This window comes from Cladophialophora psammophila (genome assembly GCF_000585535.1).
Source record: "Cladophialophora psammophila CBS 110553 chromosome Unknown aczJe-supercont1.31, whole genome shotgun sequence".
Lineage (NCBI taxonomy): Eukaryota > Fungi > Ascomycota > Eurotiomycetes > Chaetothyriales > Herpotrichiellaceae > Cladophialophora > Cladophialophora psammophila.
In genome coordinates, this window is record NW_006912952.1 from 301166 (window position 1) to 326139 (window position 24974).

General features: G+C 52.6%; 5 protein-coding genes across 5 annotated transcripts; 2 read left to right on the forward strand and 3 right to left on the reverse strand.

Moving 5' to 3' along the window:
* Nucleotides 1-259: 259 nt before the first annotated feature.
* A1O5_12162 (uncharacterized protein) lies at nucleotides 260-3253 on the reverse strand (the record flags this gene model as incomplete). The annotated part of the gene is made up of 2 exons (XM_007752731.1): nucleotides 260-2818; nucleotides 2870-3253. The coding sequence occupies 2 exons, from the start codon at nucleotides 3251-3253 to the stop codon at nucleotides 260-262; spliced, it is 2943 nt and encodes a 980-aa protein (XP_007750921.1).
* A 2690-nt stretch (nucleotides 3254-5943) lies between these two features.
* A1O5_12163 (uncharacterized protein) lies at nucleotides 5944-10173 on the forward strand (the record flags this gene model as incomplete). The annotated part of the gene is made up of 2 exons (XM_007752732.1): nucleotides 5944-6149; nucleotides 6207-10173. The coding sequence occupies 2 exons, from the start codon at nucleotides 5944-5946 to the stop codon at nucleotides 10171-10173; spliced, it is 4173 nt and encodes a 1390-aa protein (XP_007750922.1).
* Nucleotides 10174-12569: 2396 nt separating this feature from the next.
* Nucleotides 12570-13130, forward strand: A1O5_12164 (uncharacterized protein; the record flags this gene model as incomplete). The annotated part of the gene is made up of 1 exon (XM_007752733.1): nucleotides 12570-13130. The coding sequence occupies one exon, from the start codon at nucleotides 12570-12572 to the stop codon at nucleotides 13128-13130; it is 561 nt and encodes a 186-aa protein (XP_007750923.1).
* Nucleotides 13131-14395: 1265 nt separating this feature from the next.
* A1O5_12165 (alkaline phosphatase) lies at nucleotides 14396-16231 on the reverse strand (the record flags this gene model as incomplete). Its single annotated transcript, XM_007752734.1, has 1 exon — nucleotides 14396-16231. One exon carries the CDS (start codon nucleotides 16229-16231, stop codon nucleotides 14396-14398), a length of 1836 nt encoding a protein of 611 aa, XP_007750924.1.
* Nucleotides 16232-20230: 3999 nt separating this feature from the next.
* Nucleotides 20231-21037, reverse strand: A1O5_12166 (uncharacterized protein; the record flags this gene model as incomplete). The annotated part of the gene is made up of 1 exon (XM_007752735.1): nucleotides 20231-21037. One exon carries the CDS (start codon nucleotides 21035-21037, stop codon nucleotides 20231-20233), a length of 807 nt encoding a protein of 268 aa, XP_007750925.1.
* Between the last annotated feature and the right edge of the window lie 3937 nt (nucleotides 21038-24974).

The window sequence follows — 24974 nt, forward strand, 5'->3', positions numbered from 1 at the left end:
ATCCGAAAAGAAAAGAGCAAAACAAAAGACTTTTGTACCGTCAGGTCGCATACTGCAACCCTAAATCGTTCCGTCCGTCGTGAAACCGTCGCATGGCAGGCGTTATTTTGGTCGTCCAATCACAAGTGTGTTCGAGACTTCTGTGCAGAAACGAACAAAAAAGAATCAAAGAAATAAGACCTGAGAAGGATGTTTGGCTGCATGTTGCAAGGCCGACCTGGAGCTGATCAGGTACAGCTTGCGGCAACCTGGTGGTATTTCAAGGATGTCCTGGGGGCTTTCCGGAATGGCCGTGCCCGCCATCTCCATGCCCCGTCTGGGAGCTGTCTGATCGATCGTCACCGTCTCGATCTCGATCGTGCTCGTCCACCGTCCAGTTCGCCCGGAGATGACTGCTTTCACTAAAATTGACTCTCTTATGGCTTCTGGACCACTGACCCTTGTCCCGCTTCTTCGATTGCTCAACCTCTTCTTCACTGACACTGGCGCTGTCGGCCTCTGCCTCTTCCAACGCCTTCTTCGCCCGAGTCCTCAGCGCGGCGGCCTCGGCGGCGGCCTTTTGCGCCCGAGATTGCTTCCGCCACATGCTTGCATATTTGCCACCCAGCGCGATGAGTTCTTCGTGCGTACCGCTTTCGACCACGGTTCCATGAGAAAGTACCAGGATCTGGCTGGCATTCACGATGGTGCTGAGTCGATGGGCGATGATGATCATCGTCCGTCCCTCGGCAAGAGTGTTGAAAGACTCTTGAATCTTCTCTTCAGTCTCAGTATCTAGAGCTGCAGTGGCTTCGTCAAGCATGGTGATGCGTGGGTTTTTGAGGATTGTCCGGGCTATGGCAACCCGTTGACGTTCTCCTCCAGAAAGACGCACACCTCGTTCCCCAACTTTCGTGTCGTAGCCGTTGGGAAACTCCATGATTCGGTCATGGATCGAGGCTGCCTTACAAGCATCGAAAATCTCTTCATCCGATGCGTTTTGATTGGCGTACTTAAGATTGTACATGATCGACTCATTGAACATGTTGCAATCCTGAGGCACTACCCCAATGAACTTCCGCAGTGAGTCGATGGTAATGTCTTGGACGTCTCTGCCGTCAACCTTGATCTGCCCGGAGTCTGGGTTATAGTAGCGGAAAATCAATCGCATCACAGTGCTTTTACCACCACCAGATTCACCAACAAGAGCAGTGGTCGATCCAGGCGGACAGCGAAAAGACAATCGGTCAAGGGCAGGTCTTCGTTTATCGTAACTGAAGCTCACATTGTCGAATATGATGTCACCAGAACATTCATTTAGCGTCTCTGCACCCTCGCGGTCAACAACATGCGGTTGTTCTTTGAAAAGTTCCAGCATCCTCTCTGCGTTGATGAGGTTTGATTGGATTGATCTGTAGAAGGTTCCGAAGAAATTCAAAGGGCCCTGCAATTGGGCCATGTAGGTTATCAGAAGCACGAAGTTACCCACAGTCTGGTCACCTTGTGCAACCTCAAATGCTTCGATGAAACTGGCGATCAGCAGTGCAATCATGAAGAGTGCACCCTGCACCGTGTTCATGTAGGCCAAGGTGACATCTACCCAATATTCGAAGTTCTGCATGGCCTTGATCGAGGATCTGTACCGGTTAAACTCGTAATCTTCCGCGTTGAAGTATTTCACGGTGTCCCAAGAGTGCAGAGAGTCGTTTTTTACTGCTTCCATCTCTCGTTGAGCATTGACGTAACTCCGGCGCAAGGTGACTCGCCACGACGCAAGACGGATAGTGACATAGATGTATAGAAATGTCACAATGGCGACAACCAAACCGAGGTATGCGTCGAACTTGATAGTGAGATACACGACCGCAACCACGAGATCAAAGACCATCGGTCCGACTTGAAAAGTCACCATTTCGAGGAAAGAGTTGATGGAACTTCCCTTGTTCAAGGCCGAAATTAACTCGCCAGTGCGCTTTCCGGTGTGAAACTCCGCGCTCAGACCATGGACGTGCTCGAAGGCTGCCGTAGATATCGCCCGGTAGGAGTACTGCTCCACCGGAATCCAAAGAATTGAACGTGCGGCACTGAGGATGCCTTGGGAGCCTTGCAGCCATCTGAACAAGATGTACAAAGCGATATCCGACCAAGGGGCTCGAATTCCGCCGCCATCGTCGCCGGACAGGGCATCTGTAATTTTGCCTACCATGACAGGGACAAAGACATTGATGACTCGTTGACTGATCATGATGAGAAAGCAGGTGCCCGCAAGAAGCTGTAATTTGAAGGACTTTTTAGGCCAGAGATAAGGTATCAGCAAGAGGAACCCTCTGAGGTATGCAAACCAGGTAATATTTGGAACCTCAGTTGGTTTGGCCCAAGCGTCGACTTGCTCCTTAGGTTCTGATGACGGATTGTTTGGGTGGTCTCCATGGTGAGCATGGCCATTGGGACGTCTACCGGCTTCTGAATCTCCGCCGAGCAGAGGGCTTCTCTCATCCTGGGAAGCTGAAGCTGGCTCCTTAGATCTCCCCCAGTTGAACTTGAGGACGAGAAAGAGCACAGTCATGCCGAGGAGGAAAACAAGTCGGCCAAGATTGACGACGACTTCCAACGTCTCCCATCCTGTGATCCTTTCCCTATACTTGCCTCCTTGCTGGTTGCCTACGCGAGGTTCATAATGGGGCGCGGTGTATATTTGAAGGCTTGCTGCGACTATGATGACTTCCAAAGGCACTGCGCTGAGCCACGTAACAAAGTGGGCCGAGTTCGGGGAGGGTTTTGTATCCAGGATAGAGATGAAAACCACGAGCCAGAGGAATGTTGAAGCTATAACATAGATCTAACGTCGTAAGTTGCGGTGCGGGATGATATTGAGTGAACGCGAACATACCACGGCATTTTTCCCGGGCCACCATTCATCTTTTCGATTGAGCAAGGTCTCGAAAAGAAGAATCGCCGCGTTGCCCAAAAAGCTTAAGATGACAATGACCTGACCGACCTTGAAAACGGTCTTGACTGCAGGTGATAGATCCTTTACCGCCGCAGCTTCTTTGACTTGATTGGCGGATCTCCTTCGGATTGGGAGAGGGCGTCCACCAGGACCTCGCATTGGGTGAATCGTAACTTTGCCTCCATCGTCAGGCGCGGTCTTGATGCCGTGGTAGACAAACGCGACAACAAAGACGATGAGAAGAATGGCAGGGTAGGTCCATTTTGCCAAGTTCAAGGCCCGTAGAGAGGCTTGAATCGCATCCAAGTCTGGCTCCGCGGGCATATTATTCACCTAATCCCCCAACAGTAATTAAGATGTTCGCGAAACAAAATCGAGAAAGCCTCCCAGGATCACAGATTTTGAAAAATTCAAGGCTCGCCTTTTATCAGGGGGACAAGCACAGGTCTTGCTGGACTCGTGAAGGTCTCGCCGTCGCGTCCACCAAAGTGCCGGAGGAGTCCGCTTGTCTCTGCCGCCTCGGTCGATGGAAGAAATTTTCTGAGAACCGGAAGGCAATGTATGAGACGACGGGTTCTCTTCTTCCGGAAAAAAGGAAATGGACGTGAAAAGGGTTGAGCGAAAGACGGAAGGAACAATTACAACAACGAAAGAAAAGGGTGTTGAGGAGCGAAATTGAGCGATTGTCGTCGTTGGGACAAGTGATGTTTGCAGGTGTCGAAGAGAACGTGTGAAGAATGACGACGTAAGTTCGAGAGTTGGCCTGCTGGTGGCGATCGAGCCGGGGGGGGATCTGGGAGGCGACAAAGCTGGGGCGGGGGATGGTTGTGGTCTGGTGGTCTTGTGGTCTGTTGGTCCGGTGCAATAGTGGAATGGTGTGGTGTGCAGTTGGCGGCTAGTGTGGTGTCTATTCCCCCTTCGGTGGCCGCTGCTAAGGGCCCAAAGGCTTTTCAACCCAGCTTTCGATAGATCTGGCTCATCAAGGCTCACCTTTCTGTTTGCGGGCTGCGCCGTCCTGTCGCGTGACAAACTGCAACAGTGATTGGGCCAACGCGGTAGTCCGGTAATGGCCCGTGAGCTGAGTGTGAGGAATAATTTTTGCTGGAGATGGGCCGAGACAAACGGCTCAGGTGAATGGCGGCGCAGTCAATAGTAGCGGTGATGGGTGGGGACCTGTTCTGACGGCCAAGGAAGCTCTCTCCCTGAGTAACAAGTACTTGTTAGTGATGGCAGTCTGACGGCGCTGTTGTTGGTGGAGGAGGTCAAGGGCGAAGGCGGAAAGGCGGAAGGAGGGAGTAGTGGACGGCAGCTAAAATATGTCACTGGACCTGACGATGTCCCCGTGCCTAGCGTCGCGTCACGTAGCCGGCACGTCTCCCAAGAGCACAGGAAAATTGCAAATGTCAGAGGTCGGATTTCAAATGTGCGATGTCCAGAACAAAGAGCAGTCTGGTGAAACGGGGAAGCAAATAGATGTCAACCTGGAAGAAGTCGACGACAAAGCAGAAGGGGGAAAAGAAGTGATTGTGAGATAGGCCCGGCTTGAGTTTGACGGGAAGACACAGAGAGCAGTTTGCAACTGATTGAATTGACAAATGTTGATTGTCAGATGTCTAGCAGACAACAGAGGAGAGAGGGAGAGGATCGCGGTCCCGAAGGACAATGCAGAGGCACATATACAAATCCATGGTTGGCGATACGGAGCGCAGAGTGAGATGAGGGTGAGGTTCATGTTCCCGCTAGCTTCGAGTAGCTCGATGGACTAGGTATCGGATGGTGAAGGGGAAGTGAATTGGATTTGAGACAGGTTGAATCCAACATCTGTCAGTGGCCTCAACTGAAGTTGACCTGATATCCGAAGGGTGGAAATGTGCGTCGCGGGCAGGAAATGGTAGGAAATGCAGGCAATGGAATGGTGGATGGTGGATGGGGATGGAGATGGGCAATGAGAAAGAAATGAGGCCAGAATCACTCACCGCCCGGCCAGAAAAATGCAGGCAATCCAAGATTCTGCATCCGAAGTCGAGTGCTTAAGAGAGCTCTAGGTACAGTAGTCGCCCGTCAACTGTAGCGTTGGCACCTTAGCAACAACAGGCTGTACGAATGGAGAGAGGCGAGTGACGGGATCTTCACGCCCAAGCCTAGGCGACTCGTCCGGATGTCAAGGGGCCAGAAATCCGGTGGTTCCATCATGGCAGTCCCCCTGCTGCGTCCGGGACATCATTTCCAGCATCTTGTAGCTTTGGCGGTTAGGCGCTATTCCAGCACAATGGTTATACCTGGGAAAGGGAAAGGCACTTGGTTGAACCGTACTGGAGGGGCTGCTCGGCGTCTCCCTAATGTAAGTAGGGCAGCTAATCACCCCCCTATATTGTGTTCTAATCGAGTGTATGAGGGGAAAAACTCCGGGGCCCAGAAATCCATTTAACTGACGCCCTCGTGGCTTAAGCAAGCCTGTAAGAGTTGTACAACTAACTCAACGATCTCTGTAAGTAGGTTTACCCAGGAACCAGGGTAGTGCCTGCCGAGCTGCCTACTGTAGGGACTTATGTATATTCGTAGGCGTCTACAATGGGCACCTGCAAGCATAGTTATAGGCTTAGGGGCTGGTGGGCTACAAGGGCTGCAGCACACTGCTTAACAGGCCTGCTCCCCCGAAACTCTTAAGCGCCGCAGCCTTAGCTCAGGCTTGCGCAGAGGGAGTCTTTCCGCCCGGCCAATTGAGGCTCTGCCACAACCTGCTCCACTTCCAGCCTTGCAATCACTCGCCTGGTGCGCCTGCGCCCCATATTACCACGTCTCGACGCTATCGGTTCTTGCAATTCTCTCCATGCCTTTTGGCTGCCTTCGCTTTGGCCTTGTCTGCATCTGCACGCAGACTTCCAGCGCTGGTTATCCGGTCCAATGATGGCTGGAGCCAACAGCCATGAGCTTGGTCCATCCTTTCTCACCCGCAGTCATCTCGTCATCGATATTCGGGACATCCGTGGATATCGCTGAGTCGACAGAAGAGCATGTCTGATCCTGTTCCCTCCGAGTCACAAAATCTTCTTCCGCCTCCACCAGCTCCTCCATTACCGCCAGGCCGGCTAGGCCAATTGCAGAGAATCATCGCTCCCTGGGGCAAACATATTGGTTCCAAATCCCATGGGGGCCCAGTGCAGGGCGACCGTGATGGCGGTCTGCGTCGAATCACTGGCATACACACGTACAGGCATGAGTGGGCTGCTCGCTTGCTGTTGCTGTTGTCGACGCATTGACTGACTGCGGCCACCAGCTCGCACTCCTCCCAGACGGCCACCCATCGAACGGGCATTCCCATTGCCGCCCTCGACATTAACAGACAGAAGACTCATGCCGTCTTGGCCGGCAAAGAGATACTGAAGACAGTTCGTGTCCACGATGGCAAAGTCACCGAAGACCTAAACATTCGGGCCTCTATCAGCTCCTATGCGTCCGCCCACTCCTCATCGCAGTTGGATAGCGCCGAGAGGCGGAGGGATTATCTTCCTGCAAGAGACGTGAAGTGGTCAATAGGCAATTGGGAGCACATTATAGCGACGGCAGCCACGAATGGTCGCATTGCGCTGTACGACCTAAATGCCCCAAGTGCAAAGACCGAGTTGGCATGGCTCCACGAGCATACGGGACAGATCAATAAGCTAGACTTTGATCCTCATGCCGGATATCTGTTGCTCTCAGCCAGCCAAGATAAGTCTGTCCGCTTATGGGACTTGCGACAGCCTCAGCGTGACAAGTCCCGCATAAGGTTTGAGGTGCGCAGTGCCGTCCGCGACGTCCGTTGGTCTCCGGTAGACCCATTAGACTTCGCCATCTGCGCAGACGGAGGCGTCGTTCAGAAATGGGATGCTCGCGTACCAGTCGCGCCCAAGCTGAGCATTAACGCGCACGAGAAAGCGTGTTACTCTATAGACTACCACCCCGACGGGCATCATGTTATCTCAGGTGGGTTCGACAAGTACATCAGAGTATGGGATTTCGAGAGCGACAAAAAACGCCAGAAGCCTGTCTTCCAGCTCAGAGCGCCTCACGCTATCAGAAACATCAGGTGGAGGCCGGCCTGCAAGGCGCCGGAATCGGCAGAGTCGACCTTGTGGCAAAGCACTCAGGTCGCTGTTTCATACTATCACGACGACCCTCGACTGCACATCTGGGACCTTCGACGGCCGCTCTTACCGTTTCGAGAACTCGATAGGTACAGCATGCCTCGAAACGATCTCTTGTGGGCAGATAAGGATCTGCTTTGGACTGTGGGTGATGAAGGCATCTTCACTCAGTGGGACCTCAAGCACACGGTACCCTTCTACAACCAAATCGCTCCCTGCACCTCCACATTCCTCCCAGATGGAGAGTATTACACATTTTCCGAGGAAAGAGACGTCCAACTGGTGTCCTTCCTGGATGACGCTGCAGCTGGCTTCTTGAATGTGCCGCGAGACAAATTGAGCAGTGGTGATGATGGCGCGGCAAGCCGAAGTCTTACGGATGATGAAGGGGGGCTTGACTCGACGGTGGGGACGAGCTTCCGTCGACGTGAAGGTGTCAGCGTGCCCGCGAGACCTATCAAGTCTCACACGAACAGTCCGTCGTCAATGGACGATAAACCGCCGATTCTCCCTCTAGATGCCGCGGTTCTCAACCGTCAAGATCTGTTTAACAACAATCAGGTGGGTACCGTTGGCTTTATTCCCGGTGTGGCAGCCGAGCCGCAAGTGGTCGAATACTTGGCTTCACACTATGCGATTCCAGCGACGATTGATGACAACAAGTCATCTCCAGATACAATACTTCAACGCTTGCAGAATGCCTTCCACCAGAACGCTGCTGCATGCGATGCGGTGTCGATGCATCGTATGGCTCAGTCTTGGCGGATCCTAGGAGCAGTGATTGTTCCAGAGCTCAAGGATTGGGCGGACGCGAATCGTGCCAACCGTCGAGCCGACGCCGCCAGACGACGTGAGACTTTGGAAAGCTTTCGAGCTGGAGGGTACCGCCCAGGTCTTTCTCCGCTAGCTGGACTCCCACACCGGGGCTTCAATCCAAAGTCCGATAACAAAGGCCAGAAACTCATGAGCAGTCTGTTCAAAGGGGTCACTGCAGCAGAGCGCCAGCAACAGATCTCTGAAATAGACAGCACTTCCAATATGACGACGCCGTTGGCCAAACCATTACCAAATTCACCTCTGCCGAGCTTAAAAAAACGGTCCCAACCAAGCACTGAAGAAGGACTCGACAACATTGCACCTCTGCCTCCGTCGCTCCTGACCTCACACTCAACCGCCGCCGCAGCTGCTCGAGCTCTGATCGGTTCCCCCAATCAAGCAACGGGATCAGACACCTGTTCACCTGAACTGCTTAGAAGTGCTGATGCATCGAAGAAACTCTCAACGCTGACCGAGTCGCCAGTCTCACCGGTCAAGAGGCCAAGGTCCGATCTTTTAGTCGAGCAGAAGCAGATGCAAGGTCAAAATAGGAGCCAGGAAGATCGCAGAGCAGCATTGCGCGATTACCGCATCCAAGCTCGACCTATATTCTCCTTGGCGGATTCGACAAATAATGTAGCTTCGGAAAGCAGGCACGATTCTGATGAGAGTTTCCCAATGTTTTCGGTATCAACAGACAGCTCGCATCGGCCCCGATCAATTGGACAGTCGTTTGATTCCCCTCGTGAAGGCTTGAGGAGATCTGCGAGACACTCGGTAAGAGAACCGATCTTCAATCAGGATGATGTCTATGAATTGTCTTCTTCAGACGATCATGGCGGTAGGAGGCTCGGTCCCAAATGGGGAAGTACGGCCGCTTCGGACGAGCACGAAATTGGCTTGTCTGCCATCGATACACCACTGGAAATGAGTTTTGGACCTGGTGGACAAGGACAGCCCTCCGAGTCATCTCCAAAGGATAAAGCCTCATGGCATGCAATTCCGCAACATGAGTCTGTGCCTCCCTCGCACTTGGATACAGCCGCATCATCGTCGCCAGATATTTTTCAATTTGAGGAAGCAGCCTCAATAACCAGACCACGGATACATACGTCAAATCCTATCAGAACGGAGCTCACCAATCGTGGTGCCGGTGACGACAATCAACGCCATGGAAATGGATTTCTAAGTCGACTCTCTATGGAAGAGTTGGACCACGAGACGTACCTGTACCAAGATTTTCGGCCCATTGATTTATCCCAATATGAGCCGAAACTACCATTCGCATGGTCATCGCTTCCTTTGATATGTCAATGCATATCGTTCGACCTAGAGAACGGAATTGGTCAGGCGCAATTTGCCGCGCACCTTCTGATGCATGTTCATCGATACTTTTTTCATGCAAGCTTTCGCAAACTGAAACGAGGTGAAAAGGAGTTTGCGGACAGTCTCGCCGATAGATTGATGACACCGCGGCTCGGACACCGGATCATCCAGGGGATCTTTGAGAACCACGTTTCATTTCTGAGGCAGATGGGACTCTTTGAACCCGCAGCACTTCTGAGAAAAATGTGTGTGGAATTTGATTATCCCGAAGTCTATCGGTCAGCGTCAGAGAGCAAGCAAACCGGTGGCAGTCTCAGCAACGGAGATCCAACGACTCTGTCCATGGTTTGTAGCAACTGCCAACGCCCGATGACAGGAGAGACGAGCACATGTGAACGGTGTCGGCAAGTTCGATCCGTCTGCCCGATTTGCCAATCGCTCAGAGATATGGTGGAGATGCATGTAAATCTGGATCTGGGAGCCCATTCGCAGCTTTGGGGCCATAATCCAAACATGTGGATGTTTTGCCAGGCATGTGGTCATTCAGGGCACGTCCACTGTCTGATGGAGTGGTTCAGTCAGCCGTCCAGCGAAGGGAGATGTCCAACGTCAGGCTGCGGTTGCGATTGCGGTCCAGGACTGACACGACGACAGCGCCTGCAGCAGCAAGTCCAACGGGAAGACGAAGCCAAACTGATTCGGGGCCCGAATCCTGGAAATGGCACGAGCGGCTCGACCAAGCGAGATCTGTTGAGAGCGACACCTAGCCCTGCGGTCGACAAAGCACGAGTAGCACTCCGCAACAGTCTGGCCGGGGAGCGTGCTACGCAAAGCGGCGACGAACGGACTTTGTCCGGCAAAAGAGGCAGCAGCCGGGGGCGGACATCGGCATTCAGCAACTCACGGAAGAGTGTCCGACTGATTACGCCAGGAGAAGAGGGTGGACGATCGCCATCACGCACTCGAAATCATTAGCGGTGATGATTCGAGCTCGGCACTCCTCACAAAAAGAGTATCTCGACCAAGGCAGCCGCATGACGTGATTGCAAGTTTTTGCCCCTCACAGTTTGCTTTGGCCATGATCTATTCCCAAACTGTCAACTCAGCAAGCGGGCGGAGACAGGTTGGTTTGTAGCAGCAGCAGCAGCAGCCGCCACCAAGCGACTCCTCCTCACAGGGCAAAGGCAAAGTCGGTCCAGAGGCATCCAAAAAGACATGATCGCGTCAGCGGAGCTGTCTCCGGACAGGAATGGGAAGGTATAAATGGACGGAAGATGCGGAAGGTCTTCAGCTTGACAGGATGCAGGATGGGCCACGAGCTGGCCTGCATTAGCCTGAATAGTGACTTCCGTGAACACTTGAAGGCCAATTTTTCTCTTTTATTCTTCCCTTTCGGCTTACCCTGTACGGTACAAGTAGGGACAGTGGGCACAATGGGGAGGTGGTTCCGGTTTGTGACAGTATCTACCTACGGTAGGTATGTAAGTTAGAAGTGATCAACTGACACACACGGTGGAAAGTGGAGGCGAAAGCTTTTTCTTGGTTGAAACCCTCTCAAAGCTGGAGTTGTAGAGATAACGGACTTGGACTAGCTGCGGAGGTTGAGCTCTGGGCTGGAGGTGATGATGTTCGGATTTTCGGTCTCTCTGTGCTAAGGTGTCCTGTCTTGCGTATCTAGCACTTTCTCCATGTGCGGAGTAGGTAAGAAGAGGTGGCTAGTGACGACGGTAGGAGTTAGTGGTGGTAGGGCAGAGGTGAAGGCAAGGTGAAGGCAAGGTGAAAGCAAGGTGAAAGCAAGGCGAAAGCAAGGCGAAAGCAAGGTGAAGGTGAGAGTGTGTGGAGCGCAGTGGCATTGGCATTTTGGCTTTTGCTCGTGTCAAAGTCCGATGCAAGCTTGATGCTACTCTCTGCAACTCTCCGCTACTCTGCACATCTGTTACTCGATCTTGTCCTCCCCGGCTCTGTAGATCCTTTGTCCTACTCATACTGGGTACGGTACCTGCCAACCCCTCGGAGTGTGTGACGTGTTTCCCTGCTCTCCATTTTTGCAGGCGAGATTGCAATCGACATGACCTACTCCATCCCCCAGCCTTTCCATCCGCAGTCGTGGACAAAGATGACTGTGGATGATGTATCAGGACCAGCAGGTACCTGACGAGGGTGGAAACCCTGGAAGCTCTTGCAAGCTTCGACTCCGCTAAGCAGCCCCTCCACCGCCAACGAGCCAGCAGGCCAGCCTCCAAGTCCGCCAACCACAGCGTCAGAGAGACTCCCCCGGCCCTTCCACATCCGTCACAGTCCTCTTTTGCCACAAGACACCCAACCACCACACTCGCCTGGGTTGGCCTCTGCGTCTAGCGGAGCTGCTATCGGGGCTGACGTGCGTCCTGACACGAGGTCCGACCTCTCCATGATTCGCTCAGCAATAGGTTCAACCAAGCTTTTCACAGCACAAGAAGCCAAGATTGCAAGAGGTCGGCGGGAGGGTTGCCGGTGGGCACCGAGTGCCTATTGACCGGGTTTATTACGGGTCAGAACAAGCAAAAAAAGAGGCGGGGTTGGCCAATGACACCAACAACACCACCAGCTAGCGTCCGAGGATAGTAACAAGTTGCTGAGCCGCAGGCTGGGCTGAAGGGCCTGCGGCTGGAATGGGCTCTGCGCCTCCGCCATCAGCAACCTCTCGCCTAATTCTCCCTCCCTCTTCATCGGGGAAATCCTTCAGGACCTTCCAATCTTCTCCTCATCTGGTGAAGCCCTCGCTCCCGCTGACGGGTTTACCTCGTACAGTTTTCGATGCCCAATTGGACGAATTGGATGCTCACATCAGACCGATGCCACAGGCTGTTCCTGCATCTGGCCTAAGGCGGTTCCCGAGTCGCCGAGAGCTCGTCGTTGAATCCACTCGGGCACAGGATGGCCGACAAGGATGAAGTCAGGACAAGGGCCTGCACAAAGCTAAATTTGCCCTGAACGAAGCAACCGGCCCAAGCTACCAACAAACGAACCGAGTGGGCGGAGCGACAGAGCCTAGCGTTCCTGCCACTGCTATTCCTATCCTCATCCCAATCCCACATGATCAGAGCCCGAAAAAGAGGCAGGCAAGGCATCCAGCCTACTGTACAGCTCCCCTGCACGTCTGTTGCATTAAAGCAAGTCGCCTCCCACTCACCGCAGAGAATTTTTCTTCCTCCAGATCATCAGTTCAGCTCTCCACGAAAGAATCACTCTCATTTTACACCAAACAGGCCACTCGTTGTCCTAGCTATATATAATACTATCACTCAACAACACGACCACACCAGACTCAGATTAATTCAACGAACTACAGAAGCCTTTCGTTTTCCACATCTACATAATCACCCACCACCATGCGTTTCTCCAGCATCATCGCTCCAGTCAGCTTGGCCGCTCTGGCTTCTGCCGCCCCAGCACTCAATGCCCGTGGTGACGACTCGTGCATTCCTTATAACATCGCCATCGCCATCGAAACCCAGTGGATTTCTACCCTGACCAACTTCGACACTGCCACCGCAACCAACCTACTCGCCCCTGAGCTTGTTGACACCTCAGACTCGATCAACTACATTGCTGGCATTCCTTTGGGCGGTCCTACCTTCCCCAGCGCCCAGGCATATATTGCAGGCCAAGGCGCTCAACCACCCATCGGCTTCACCGTTCTGGGCACAGACGTCGTCACCTGCGATGGTTATATCGTCCTCCGATGGGTCGGTGCTGTTGGCAAACAGATCTATCCTTCGCAGGGTATCACGATTTTGAAGGCCGTGCAGAAGGGTCCTGATGCCACCGTCGGACCCACTGGCTGGCAACTCGCCGAGATTCACACCGAATTCAACTCCGCCGCGTGGATTGTTGACATTGGTGGCACTTGCCCTCCTCCCTCCGGCAATGCGCGCCTGTTGAGAAACTAAACGGTCTTCGTGGAAGGACGGGGAGGTGTAGGAGGAAGGTCGAGATGGATAATAGACAAAGTGAAACGACAGGAATGAGGAATGCATCCAATGCGCGAAAAGCATCATGTCGCATTAGCAGCTCTTGGTTATTTGTTTTGAATTGGAGAAAATAGGTAATGGAAGTCAGCCCCCAACAAATAGGGCGTTTGTTTTTATCCGTTATACGGGGTACATACCGTACACTCTTGCAAGCATTAGCGTGTCGTTTTTATTGCATTTAAAACATGGGTGTACGGAGATCCCCACAAAGAAATAGCAATGAACTGATCAGTATCCACTACCCAGTGTTCTCATCATGACTTGTCTATACCCTATTGTCCTGCCTGCATGTCGTCGCTTTGATGGTTTGATTGATTGGTTGATAGATACTCAGTACAACAGATAGATAGGTGGACAGAGCGACTTGTACATACCGGGTAATTCTTACTCTGTGGATTCGGTACATACCCCTCGCCGAGTGCCCGTCCCGCCATGCTGCGCAAGTCCCCCTATCCCTTTCGTCAACTTTTCCCTCTTTCTTTTCCACGTCTCTTTCTTTTCTCTTTTTTTTGGGGTGGTGAGGCACGCATGGGAGAGCATTGTTCGTTTCTTCGGACAATTCGCACTTCTGGGCGAAGGCGTGTTTGGCCTGGTCCTGATCCTGGTCCTGATCCTGATCCTGATCCTGGGTACCTCGTCCTGACTGATACTGAGGTCAAGTCAAGTCAAGTCAAGTCGAACATGAGGGTTAACTTTCGCTTTACGTTTTTGGGCTTTGGGCCTTGGTGCTTCGAGGCCGTTGGAAACGTCCTCCACCCATCCACCACTCGCACTGAGTACAATGACGAGGCCGGACGAGGCTGACTGCACGGCGAAATGCACACACGCACACATCCATGGAAGAGGAGGAAACATCCTTATAGTCCACCAAGAATACGGAGAAGAGGTCTGGACCTCCACCTTCGGTGGCCTTAATAAATGCATCAGCACCCGTTTTCCTAGATGGAGATTAATCGATTCGAGTATATCAAATTTACGCATTGTTTCTCAGTTGTACCCAGCCAAAGCTCGCGACCATCAGAACAAACTTCGCCCGCTGTCGAGAAATCCTCTTGTCAAACGCCCTCATCTAAAGCTTCTGTAGGGTACTCCACAAATATATTGGCTTCTCATTCACTTTGCCTTGCCCGTCAACGTCACGTGTCGGTTAAAATCAGATGTGTTTCTTCCACCAGGGTTCACCCTCAGTGCTTCATGCCGCACCCGCAATCTGCAATCGCTTCGGCCTCGCGTTTCCTATGCTTGTAATCCCCGTGGTATGCGTCCAGTGATATGAGACTTCCGTCTTCGTTGACTGGCAGACCGCGGGGACCCATCCACTCTCCCCAGTCCTCCTCCACATCTCCGGTCAGAGATGATATTTTGACCTTTTTACTTTTCAATTCCGCCGTGATGACTCCGAGATCTAGGTCTAGATACTCTGCAATAAACTCACCAACTTCTATGTTCTCACGGTTTCCCACTAATCCCGGCGCGTGACTCGGGTGTGAGGCATAAATATTCACGTCCACCGCGGAATGGCCATGCGTAGACCACCCGAGCTGCGAGCGGCGCGATATCATATCTGAGAAGTGGTACAAGGGAGGCCAAACCGGTGTGGCATCGATGATGGCATCAATCTCCTCCTGACTAGAGTCTGATATGCCGAGGCTAGAGGTGATCAGATCACGCAGCTTTGACTCGTCGTCCTTGCGTGAGGTATCTGCGCTGGAGGAGAGATACTCGTTCCACTTGACTGCGAGGTATTCAGTCGAGTGTGTTGCGTTGGCGAGGACTTCCGGGAACCAGCGGTACATGGGATACGTTTCATGTAATTGGCGGGCTGCGGCAAGACCACCTGTCTCATGGTCGGATGTCGACACTAGGATGCCGTCCGTCTTGTCGTATTCTAGGAAGTCTAGAACGGCGCCAAAGGATTCGTCGTGGGCCATAACCTCGTGCACTTGGGCCCCGGGATCGTTAAAGTGTCCCGCATGATCGATCCTGGAGCCTTCGATCATGAGGAAGAACCCCTTATCGGAGTCCCTTGTTGCGGCTGACAAGGCTTTGAGTGCAAATCGGGCCATTTCGGCTTGGCTTGGATAAATGTCGGCGACGTGCACTCTGTCGATTTCATATGGAACGTCTTTATTTGCAATCAGGGCAAGCAGCGGTAGTTGTGCGTCATTTTCTGGGTTCAGATTGTCGAAGTCTTTCTTGTTGTCAACGTACGTGAACCCGAATTGATCCTTGGCCATGGCAACGATGTCCTTGTCATCCGCTCTGCATGAACCTTCGGTTGTGTTGGGTAGGAAATGACATCTTCCACCACCGATCATCAAGTCCACAACACGACCTAGCGGATAGTTGCCTATCATGTGTTCTGCAATAAGATCTTCATATTCTCTTCGATTCGCGTGGGCGGCAAAACAGGCAGGGGTGGCATCCGTGATCCTGGTAGTGACGACCAGTCCTGTCATGTAACCGGCTCTTTTAGCAGCCTCCAGGACTGTTCCGCAAGGAGTGTGATCGGGTAGAACAGCAATGGCCCCATTGTAACTCTTGAGTCCGCACGAGAAGGCAGTGGCACCAGCAGCCGAGTCGGTCACCAGACTGCTGCTGCTTCGAGTCCTTGAGGAGCCAATATGATGCCTGTCGAGAATCAGGACGTCGTCTATGGGCAACCCGGTTGTGTACTGTCTAAAGCTGCGGGTCATTGAGAGGGATGTTGGGCCCATGCCGTCCGAGACCATAAAGATCATGTTTCTCTTGCCAGATGGTCTTCCATCCGGTCCCCATCCTCCTGTTCTGGGCCTCGCCCGTGCGACTGTGGATTCATGCTGATACACAACACCTAGAATGATGACCGTGACAGTTGCAAGAAGAGCCCAGACGAAGAGACCGATTTCCCTCCATTTTCGGTACTTTTTAGCATGGGATCTATCGGTTGGCTGACCCGTGAGGAGGGCGTCTTCCTCTTCGACATCGTTCGTGGACGAGGTGGGAGAGGCAGGCCGGGCGAGCAGGGGTTCTTCTCGCATGGTGATTGAATGCTCTTGCTCTTATACGCAGACTGGAGGCTGCAGAGTCGAGCTTGAAGAAGCCATACAACAATTAATGTTGATGAGTGTCTCTTTGCCCGGATGACAGTGACTTTATATGTCAAGCGCAAGCGTCACAAGGGTCAAGGGTGCAGGCGCCATTGAGGGACCTGATGACCCCGACTAGGGCTTAGCGTAATGTCACGTGCAGCGAAAGGAAGCCTCGAACGGCCACATGCGCGACGCTTTTCGTGAGCTTTCCAATTCACCCTTCAAACCCCAGTGACCCTTCTATCCGGTCCATACATGCTCTTCCTTTCATGCCTGCCGACTCAATCTCGGGCAGTCAAAGCCGAGCCTCCTCCTCACCTTCATGTTCTTCAGGATGTTTGTGTCATCTTGCATCTATGTACCTCGTACGTTGCCACAGCTGGAGCAGTCCCCCATCACCCACGGAGGATGATGGCACAACCACAAAAATACGAGGTACGGAGTACTCGACCATCCTGATTAATCTGTGCATATCATTTGGAGGGACGTTCGGATTGTCCTTATAAGTTCCGATTTCCGAGCCCCATTAGAGTTGACTACCTACCTCGCTACTTACGGTTCCTCTCTTTTGAACTGCGCCTATCTCTACACATATAGAACTCCCGAGTACATCTGGCTTGGCGCAAACTGGTATTTTGACCGCTTCGACTATACCGCGAGTCAGACCTTTCCACGAAGGACAATCGAGGGACCACTTCAATACTTACAATCTTTTCTAATCATTTGAGAAGGTGGCGCTAAGCCGAGCGGCAGCCACCCGCATTTCCCCTGTCTGCCTTGCCATGTACAAAGCAGAGACGGTCAAGGGCATAACATTTAGCGTATGCAGCATGGCACGGAACTCCGCCGAAAACGAAAATTCTGTGTGTTTGGCCAGCCACATGTGTTTCGGGGAGTATTGTCCCCTCGACGCGATTCTCGACGTTGGAGGTGAGCTCCAGGTGAATGGTTGATCAAAAAATTCTTTATGTTTTCTCCAAACGCCGCAGGTTGCTTCTGGAGGTCTCTGACTTCATGGACGACCGAAGGGGGTTCATATCTAGCCCAGGACTTCTCGAAGAAGTGTGTGAGCTAATCCTAATGAGGGGAGGTTCTGGCGCGTGATTGGAAAGATTGTACTCGGTACCCATGAAACACCGTCGACCGGGCCGGGCGACTCTTTGAGCACTTGGAATCGACCGACGCCTCATTAACGCCTGCCGCGATTTGCTTGAACAAAAGGTTGGTGTTCTCTGAGTCCCCGTGGGGGCCAGGCTAAGCACTAAATGTACCATGTACTGAGTATGAAATGAGGCCCTCTCGCTCTTTCCGATCAGGGAGACGTCGATATTCTTGCCTTTCAATATGGTCACCACCAATGCTGTGCTCTTTTCAGTTGTTGTCTTCTTCGTTCCGAGCCTCACACAGGCAATCACAAGCCCGGCCAGCTTATCTCAGGATGAATACGTGCTCAATCAAGACATGCTCGATCTCGAGCCGGAAGACGTTTACCTACGAGCACGACAGTGCTTGACCAGCTTTATGATTTTGTCTACCTTTCTGCAAGTCGGCTAAGCGGTCGTGTTCGGATTCCACGAGGCTTCTACGATCCACTCAGGAAACGCAACAACTACTGTTTTCCAGATAACGCAGCAGCCTATTGTCCGGACAACTATTTCCGCTGTACCGACACTACAGAGAGCACTGGATGGTGCTGCCTGTTGTTGAGAACTCTCAATGTGCAACACCTGCATAAGTCAAAAGACCATGATTCAAAGCTTCCAGGTGTTCACATCCACGTCCACTATTACCTCGCAAATTTACGTGCACGTCACATGGTATGAGACGTCTTATGCTACTGAAATCGTTACGGAGGCTGTGACGAACATCGACGTGGCGAAAGCATCAAATGTCGACACAGCTACCGTGGTCCAACAGAGCTCGCCACTTACTTTCAGCCGAGACCGCTATTCCTCCATCCAAGTCCAAACCAGTTGCTTTGTCTACCAACTATGCGTCTTCCTCGTCTCAAGCCCAATGCGGTTACGAAGACCTCTCGCAAAATCCAATCACCCCTTTCGTTGAACCGAGCCACGGTCTCAGAAGACGCCAGGCTACCACCACGATTGCCATTGTGTATACAATGATTTATGTCACGACGATCATCGACTCAACGTCCACGATTATCTCTACTGAATATCGCACGAGCACAACAACAAAGGAGGTCACAACGACATCGGCGCTAGATGCGCAAACCATTGTTCACATAACTTCCACCTCCACAGTCAGCACCCTAACCAGCAGATATACCGTGAAGCAGACAGCAGAATGGTGGGCCCACAGCAAATGTACGACATGCAACATCCACCGTCGAAGTTGGCGGCATATCAACGACGTCGTGGCATGGGTGTTAACGAACTTCCTCACGACAGAAAATAGATGAGGTATGTGAAGGCGGTAGGGCCAAAATTAATGTCCGGCATATCCTGTGTTTTTGTACCGCGTACGGATATGTATCTGCCCTCGACAGGGCTGGGATTAACATGATTGCGCTCGTATGGGCACCCATGGCAAATTTCAAATCCCATGAACCCCTTCGACCGGTGACTGGCTGGTTGATGATATCCGAACTATGCATGATTGCTTTCGCACGGAACAACTATGGACCTTGCACCACCATTGGCTCTCTTTGGATGAAGCTCGGTTACTGCATCTGCCCAGATCTGTCGTGATTTGACCGGCAGATACCTCCAGGATTCCCCAGGACGGTCCAGGTCCAGACCGTTCTGCCGCCAAGCTCAGCCTGACGAGAACAGCACAGGCTTTGGATGGTTGAAACAGGATGCAGGTGACAACCCGCGAAAAACACGAGCGCAAACAACCCTCTCAGAGGCCGCCATTCAGTCATTCACGGCCATGCAAACCAGATCCAATCCAGAAACACGGCCAAGTCATCACGGCCAAGCAAACCAGATCCAATCCAGAAACACGGTCACAGCGCGACCTGGATGGAGGATGATGGTGCTTACTTTTAGATGAGGATGGCAAAGGGATTTCCACAGGTCACAAATTCAAAATGTAATAGATCCAATCAGAGGAAAGGGGAACATCCCCTACAACAGGCAAGGCAGAGGGCCGCAGGATATATCCTATTGCCGCAAGCAGCCCTAGCTGGGCTGACCGGGCCAAGCTGATGTTGTGGGCGCGCTCGCTGTGTCCACAGCCTGGTCTGTCGCCTTGGCGGGCAATTGCGCCATAAAAAGGGATGCCCACGTAATAGTAATGCTGGTTAATTGAAAGGATCAGAATCAACCAAAACAAAATGGATTTCTCTGTCAACCTGTCTGTTGTCTTTTTCTTCTCTCCTTCAAGTCTGCCATATTATTCTTTTGCGAGTGCTTTTTTCCCCGCCAAATTTGGCATTGAGGGCTCTTCCGTGCTTTGTTTTGAGATGCAGGGCGGCCGTTTTTCAGCCCTATGATCGACCATAAGGCTCCGCATTCGAAGGGGCACCATCACCGACTTTGGACTCAGGCGCGATCGGGACCTTCACGACGAAGACGCAGTTTTCCAAGTATTTGGCATTACAAAAACTAATCGTAGCAGCCTCTCGGCCTGTCTGCAAAGAAGCCTTTCAAATCCAGCGCTGCACCCCGAGGCCTGGAAATCGGCCTCGAAAGTCCCTCTAATTGTCACCCACTGATCTAGGATGTTCAGTCACCCACAGCAACTTGAATAGTCATCGATCAACTGTTGCAAAAGACGCCAACCCATCCGCCATATTTGTTCCTTCCCCCATGGCGCCTAATAACCTGAGCCCATGATGTTTGCATTTCGAGATGTATGAAACCATTTTCGCACCCTTTCATGTGACTGTCCGGACTTGCCTTCACCCTAGGACGAGGAGTGATACCAAAGTCGTCATATAAAAGAACATTTGAAGCCTCCAGCACCAAGCATCAAATTTTTTTAGATCAGTTGGGCGTACTTCGCCGCGGCGAGAGCAGCAGCGCCAGCAGACAGGAACATGCCAGCCCACACCATCATGCCTCGCTGGGCGCTCTTCTTCATGAAACCTTCCATGGCCGCAGCATCGTTCAGCTTGGGAAAGGGAACATCCTTGGGTACGGGGACGCCCAGGATCGCGCACAGGGGCTCCCAGCCGTCGCGGACGTCATAGAAGAACAGCTTCTCCTTGGGGACGACCTTCTTCAGATGCTCGATGTGTCGGTCCCACATGGCTCTGGTCGGTCTCTTGGGCTCGCCGGGGCGGAAGTACAGCTCGCCGACACGGCCATCGTCAAGGGCGTCGTGGTATGTTCGGAACCATCGCAGGGTTGGAAGAGGAGCCAGGATCCAGGACAAGACGGTCAAGTTGCCCTTCTCCACGATAGGTGCCAAACTGTTCCACCATTTATCGGGATCACGGACAGTGCAGATGACTTTGGCGTCGGGGTAGATCTCCATAAGCTCCTCGACAAAGGCGTTGGAAGGCAGATCTGTGCAGGCGACATATCCATCTAACATCTCCTTGACGCCCTCATTCAGGGCTTTTCGGTCGGCTTCATTCTTCACGGGGGTGTGTTTGATGATCTCGATCCAACGCTTGATGTGAGCCTCGGGGGAGTTGAGCATCTGGGTACCACCATGGTAACAAGGGCCATCGAGGAGGTAGCAACAGGCTGCTCCGAATGATGTTGTTCCTGTTCTGGAGAGACCGGCGCCGATGACTTTGAGGGTCTTGCCGCCCTCGGGTTGGGATGCTGTCTGACCCATTTTCGTATGTTGTCGAGACGCACAGGGAGAGAAGCTCGACGTTCTTGGAGAAAAAGGAGGAGGTTGGGTGTCCTGACAGGAGACCCGGCAACGGCAGTAACGAATCACTGATGAACTTGACAGGTTGCAGCAGTCCAAAACACAACGAAGGGGCAGACAGACAGGCGAGAAGGAAAAAAAAAAATCTGGGTTGATGAAGTTGGTCCACGAGGGGCCGGGCAAGACTTATCTTTGTTTTCTTTTGGTTGTCCGAAGCGCGAACTCACGGAGTACCCTGACTCTCTGTCCTCAATTGGCAAGGACAAGCTCAGCCATGCTCCATGCTCCATGCTCCATGCTCCATGCTCAAGTGACAAGGGCTGCGGTGGGATGGAAAGTTGCAACAACCCTAATCGGTGCCTAAGGAGGAACCACGAGATTGAACTCCTGTGTCGCCCAGCTCCACTTTTGGACGTGTTCGGCCCCTACCTAGGTGACTACTGTGTTAGGCCGTCTTTGAATCGGTTCGCCATGACCAGTTTTGACCAGCACAGTCGATGCCAAATGGGCCGTCAACCGGCTCCCGAAGAGGGTCCTCCATGCTGAGACGACGATGCTGACGGCTGATCTGACCGACAAGAAACTCAAACTCTCGCAACCACGAGGGACAACGGGTAATCCAGCTCTGGTTCGACGATCAGGTTGCAGTGGAAACGCCCTTTCGCTTCGACAAGCAGCTCAGCCTTGGCTGCCAACCTGAATTACTATAACTGGTCTTTTCTTTTCGAAACAAATGTACACTACAATCTTAGCCCAGCTGAGGGTGTGGTTGTGCAGTTCAGCTGCCCCAGCAATACGAGGTGCCACATACGAACATTCAACCACCTCTTTCTCCTCTGTCTGACCGAAAACCACCCCCTCCCCCCCCTTCGATGTGACTTCAAGGCGCACGGACTGCTACATACGATGAAACAGGAACGAATGGCGAGGGCGAACAGTGGAGGTTAGTCGAGGAAGAGGAGGAACAGGTTTGGAGTCTGGAGAGGCTAGACAAAAGCCGCTGGCTAGAGGAGAGACTGGTGGCCAATGATGCCTAGCGACAAGGGCGTCAAGCACCGACAGCCGAAAGCAACCTCAGCAGAAAAAAAGGGGGACGCAATCATCAGCCTGGCGATAGGTAATCTGGCGATAATCTGGCGACAATCTGGCGGAACCCATTTTTGGGCCACCCAGAGAAGAAGATGGCGCAGGATGCCGGTCAGTTGGTTGCGGCTTGGCGGCTTGCCTAATCACGGGGCACGCTGCGGGAATTGTCCATTTACACTGCCACAAGCAAACCAAGGTACAACCAAGCGCAAACCACAGTACCAAAATACCCCGTATTCATTCCAACTGCGGTTTTGTGCGCTCCCTAGGCCACCCGCGCCCCGGTTACGCTCCTCGAGACCATTGTTGCTGTGCTCACCTACAGTATCGTAGAGTACGAGGTAGCGAGGACCGACAACCTAGCTCCTCCAAGTGCATGAGAAGCCACAGGCAGCCGGCGTCGGTGGACAACATCGTCAATCTTCAACGCGCTGCCAAAGTCGCAGTCCAGCAAGCCACACCCGTCACGATCGGCAACCGCTACTCCGAATGGGTCTCTTATCCTCTGACATTCTACAGTACTGGGTACCCTACGGATCGACTTGGCCCGTGATGGCCCGCACATATTGGCCTGGATCAAACCCCTCCTCGACACTCCGTACTTGGCAAGGCGAGACAAAAGACAGATGCTAGAGGGCTAACTGCCTGTGGTGCCACGCCCGTGACTGGTTCATTTGCCACACCGGCCTTGGAAGATGCTGATTCAGGAGGATTTCACACCGGATTCTTGGGCAGAAGGAAGCCATACCGCCATTTTTGGCTCTCTCCTTGAGCCTGCAGATTATGATACAGACCACACCAAGCGGGGGACCTCTTTGGGTAGTGCTTATCGTTTACCGTCACTCTTCAATGCAGGGCGGACAGGTTCGGCCGTGTTCGCAGCGACATCCCCTTTGGGTTCGATCCTCATAGGTATGTCTAATTGGACGCCGCACTCGTTCGATAGTGTTGTTGTTTGGCGCGTCGAGACAACCATCGAAGCCGAATCCGACATCCTTGTGCCACCCGACAACCGGCTCTGTCCTAAACGAGATATACCACCAGCTTCTTGAGGGAATCAGGATTTTCTCAAGGAAATTGTCGAGAGGGCTCCAGAAAGTCAGGGTGTTCAGAGCGGAGTCTGGACCAATGCTCCAACACCGCTGTTCCTGCCATGTGGCTGGGAGGCGTTGCAAGACATGATTACCACCAACTGCGACGACGAGGTCACAGAAGTGGCTCAATGCAGAACAAGCTGAGATGTAATCGGGCATGTGCTGACAATTCAGTTTGATGTCCGACGACCGCCCATGCACGCCACGGAATAGTCTGCGGAAATTCTCAAGAAAAAGTCCGTCTTCTCGCTTTCAATATACGAGATAGAAATGCCCGCATCTTCGACGCATGGGCTTTATGTACCCAGTATGTACATATGGAGCCTGAGAGGCATGCAATCTAATCTTTGGCCTGCCGGCAACCGACCTTTTTCCCAGCCACCGATTGCCTGAGTCCCGATCTGCAATGGGGAATAGGCTAGCACTAGATGGGAACAAAACGCCACCTCCTGAAGGGAACAAGCAAGAACAGGTTACGGAGCACTAATTCATGTACGACGAGAGTGGACCGTGAGGCTCTCTCGCTGAGAAATCGTCACTCCTGTCTTTCTGCCCTGAAATCTCATCCAATCTTGGGACGGACAGTGTACTGTGGCCTGTTTTTGTGGGAAAACAAGCATTCTGCAGCCGCTAAAGGCGATCAGCCATTTCGTTCTTGAACCTTTACGGACAACACTATAACTGCCCTGGCCACTCTTGGCACCACGCACGGGACAGATCATCACTCCTACGTACAACCAAGCTTCAACTCAAGACTTTCATAGCTTTGGTAAGTTCAAGTTCCGCCTTCGGAGCCCTACGGACAAAGCTCTTGCATAGGTAGGTGTCCGTAGTGCATCTCTTGCGCCGACTTGTTTCTGCGTTATTCCTCTATCGTGCAGGTAGGTTGTCACATTGGAGTAACGCCATGGTCGGGTCTCGGAGATTACACCCAACACAACATGATAGGAAATGGCACTACTGGCCCGTCTGCTGTCGATGCGAGATGTTATCAGACATCAAACCATAGTGCACAGAGTGGTCAAGAAATGCTCCCATGCTGCTGAGCCTCCTATAGCCACAGTCAACAAGCAGGGGGATTATTGAAAACGCCAAAAAAACAAAAGCAGAAAAATCCGCCAGGTCTGGACCAAAGCAGTGGTTTGCACGGGGCTGAACCTGTTCTTGGCCAATAGAGGGAGAATCACGGTGGCGATCTGCAAATCACAAATGGGCATACCCAGTAGAGAACAGGCAGATGCATCACTCGGGGAGGACAGAGGGCATGCGAGGGCTCCTGAAAGAGGCGTCCAGGACTATGCCAAAGCCAAAGCCAAAGCCAACACCAGACATCCTCCTTCTACCAGCTCTATTGTTGACGGAGCGAGTTGGCACCGACACCACTCAACTAAAGCCTGCGGACAGAGCGATTCAGGAACTCCTCATGCAGAATGTTGCGACATTAGAGGGAGAAAACATGAACCGCTCCAAACCGCAAATTGCTGAAAAGAAGCGATCCTGCTCTCTGAGCTGGTACATAATAGCGGTTCTCTCCTCGTATTCGAAAAGTCCTTAGTCCGCAAGCTCAGCAGCCGTGTGGTCTTCTGTCCCCTCTTGTATTTCAGCTAGAGCTTCTGTTTACGCCCTTGCCCCATTCTCCAGGGACCGCAAAGTCTCGCTAGTCTACTTGCCAGGCTTGATATTCACGCTCCTCGTTCTCAGGGCCGCGAACGGCCCGC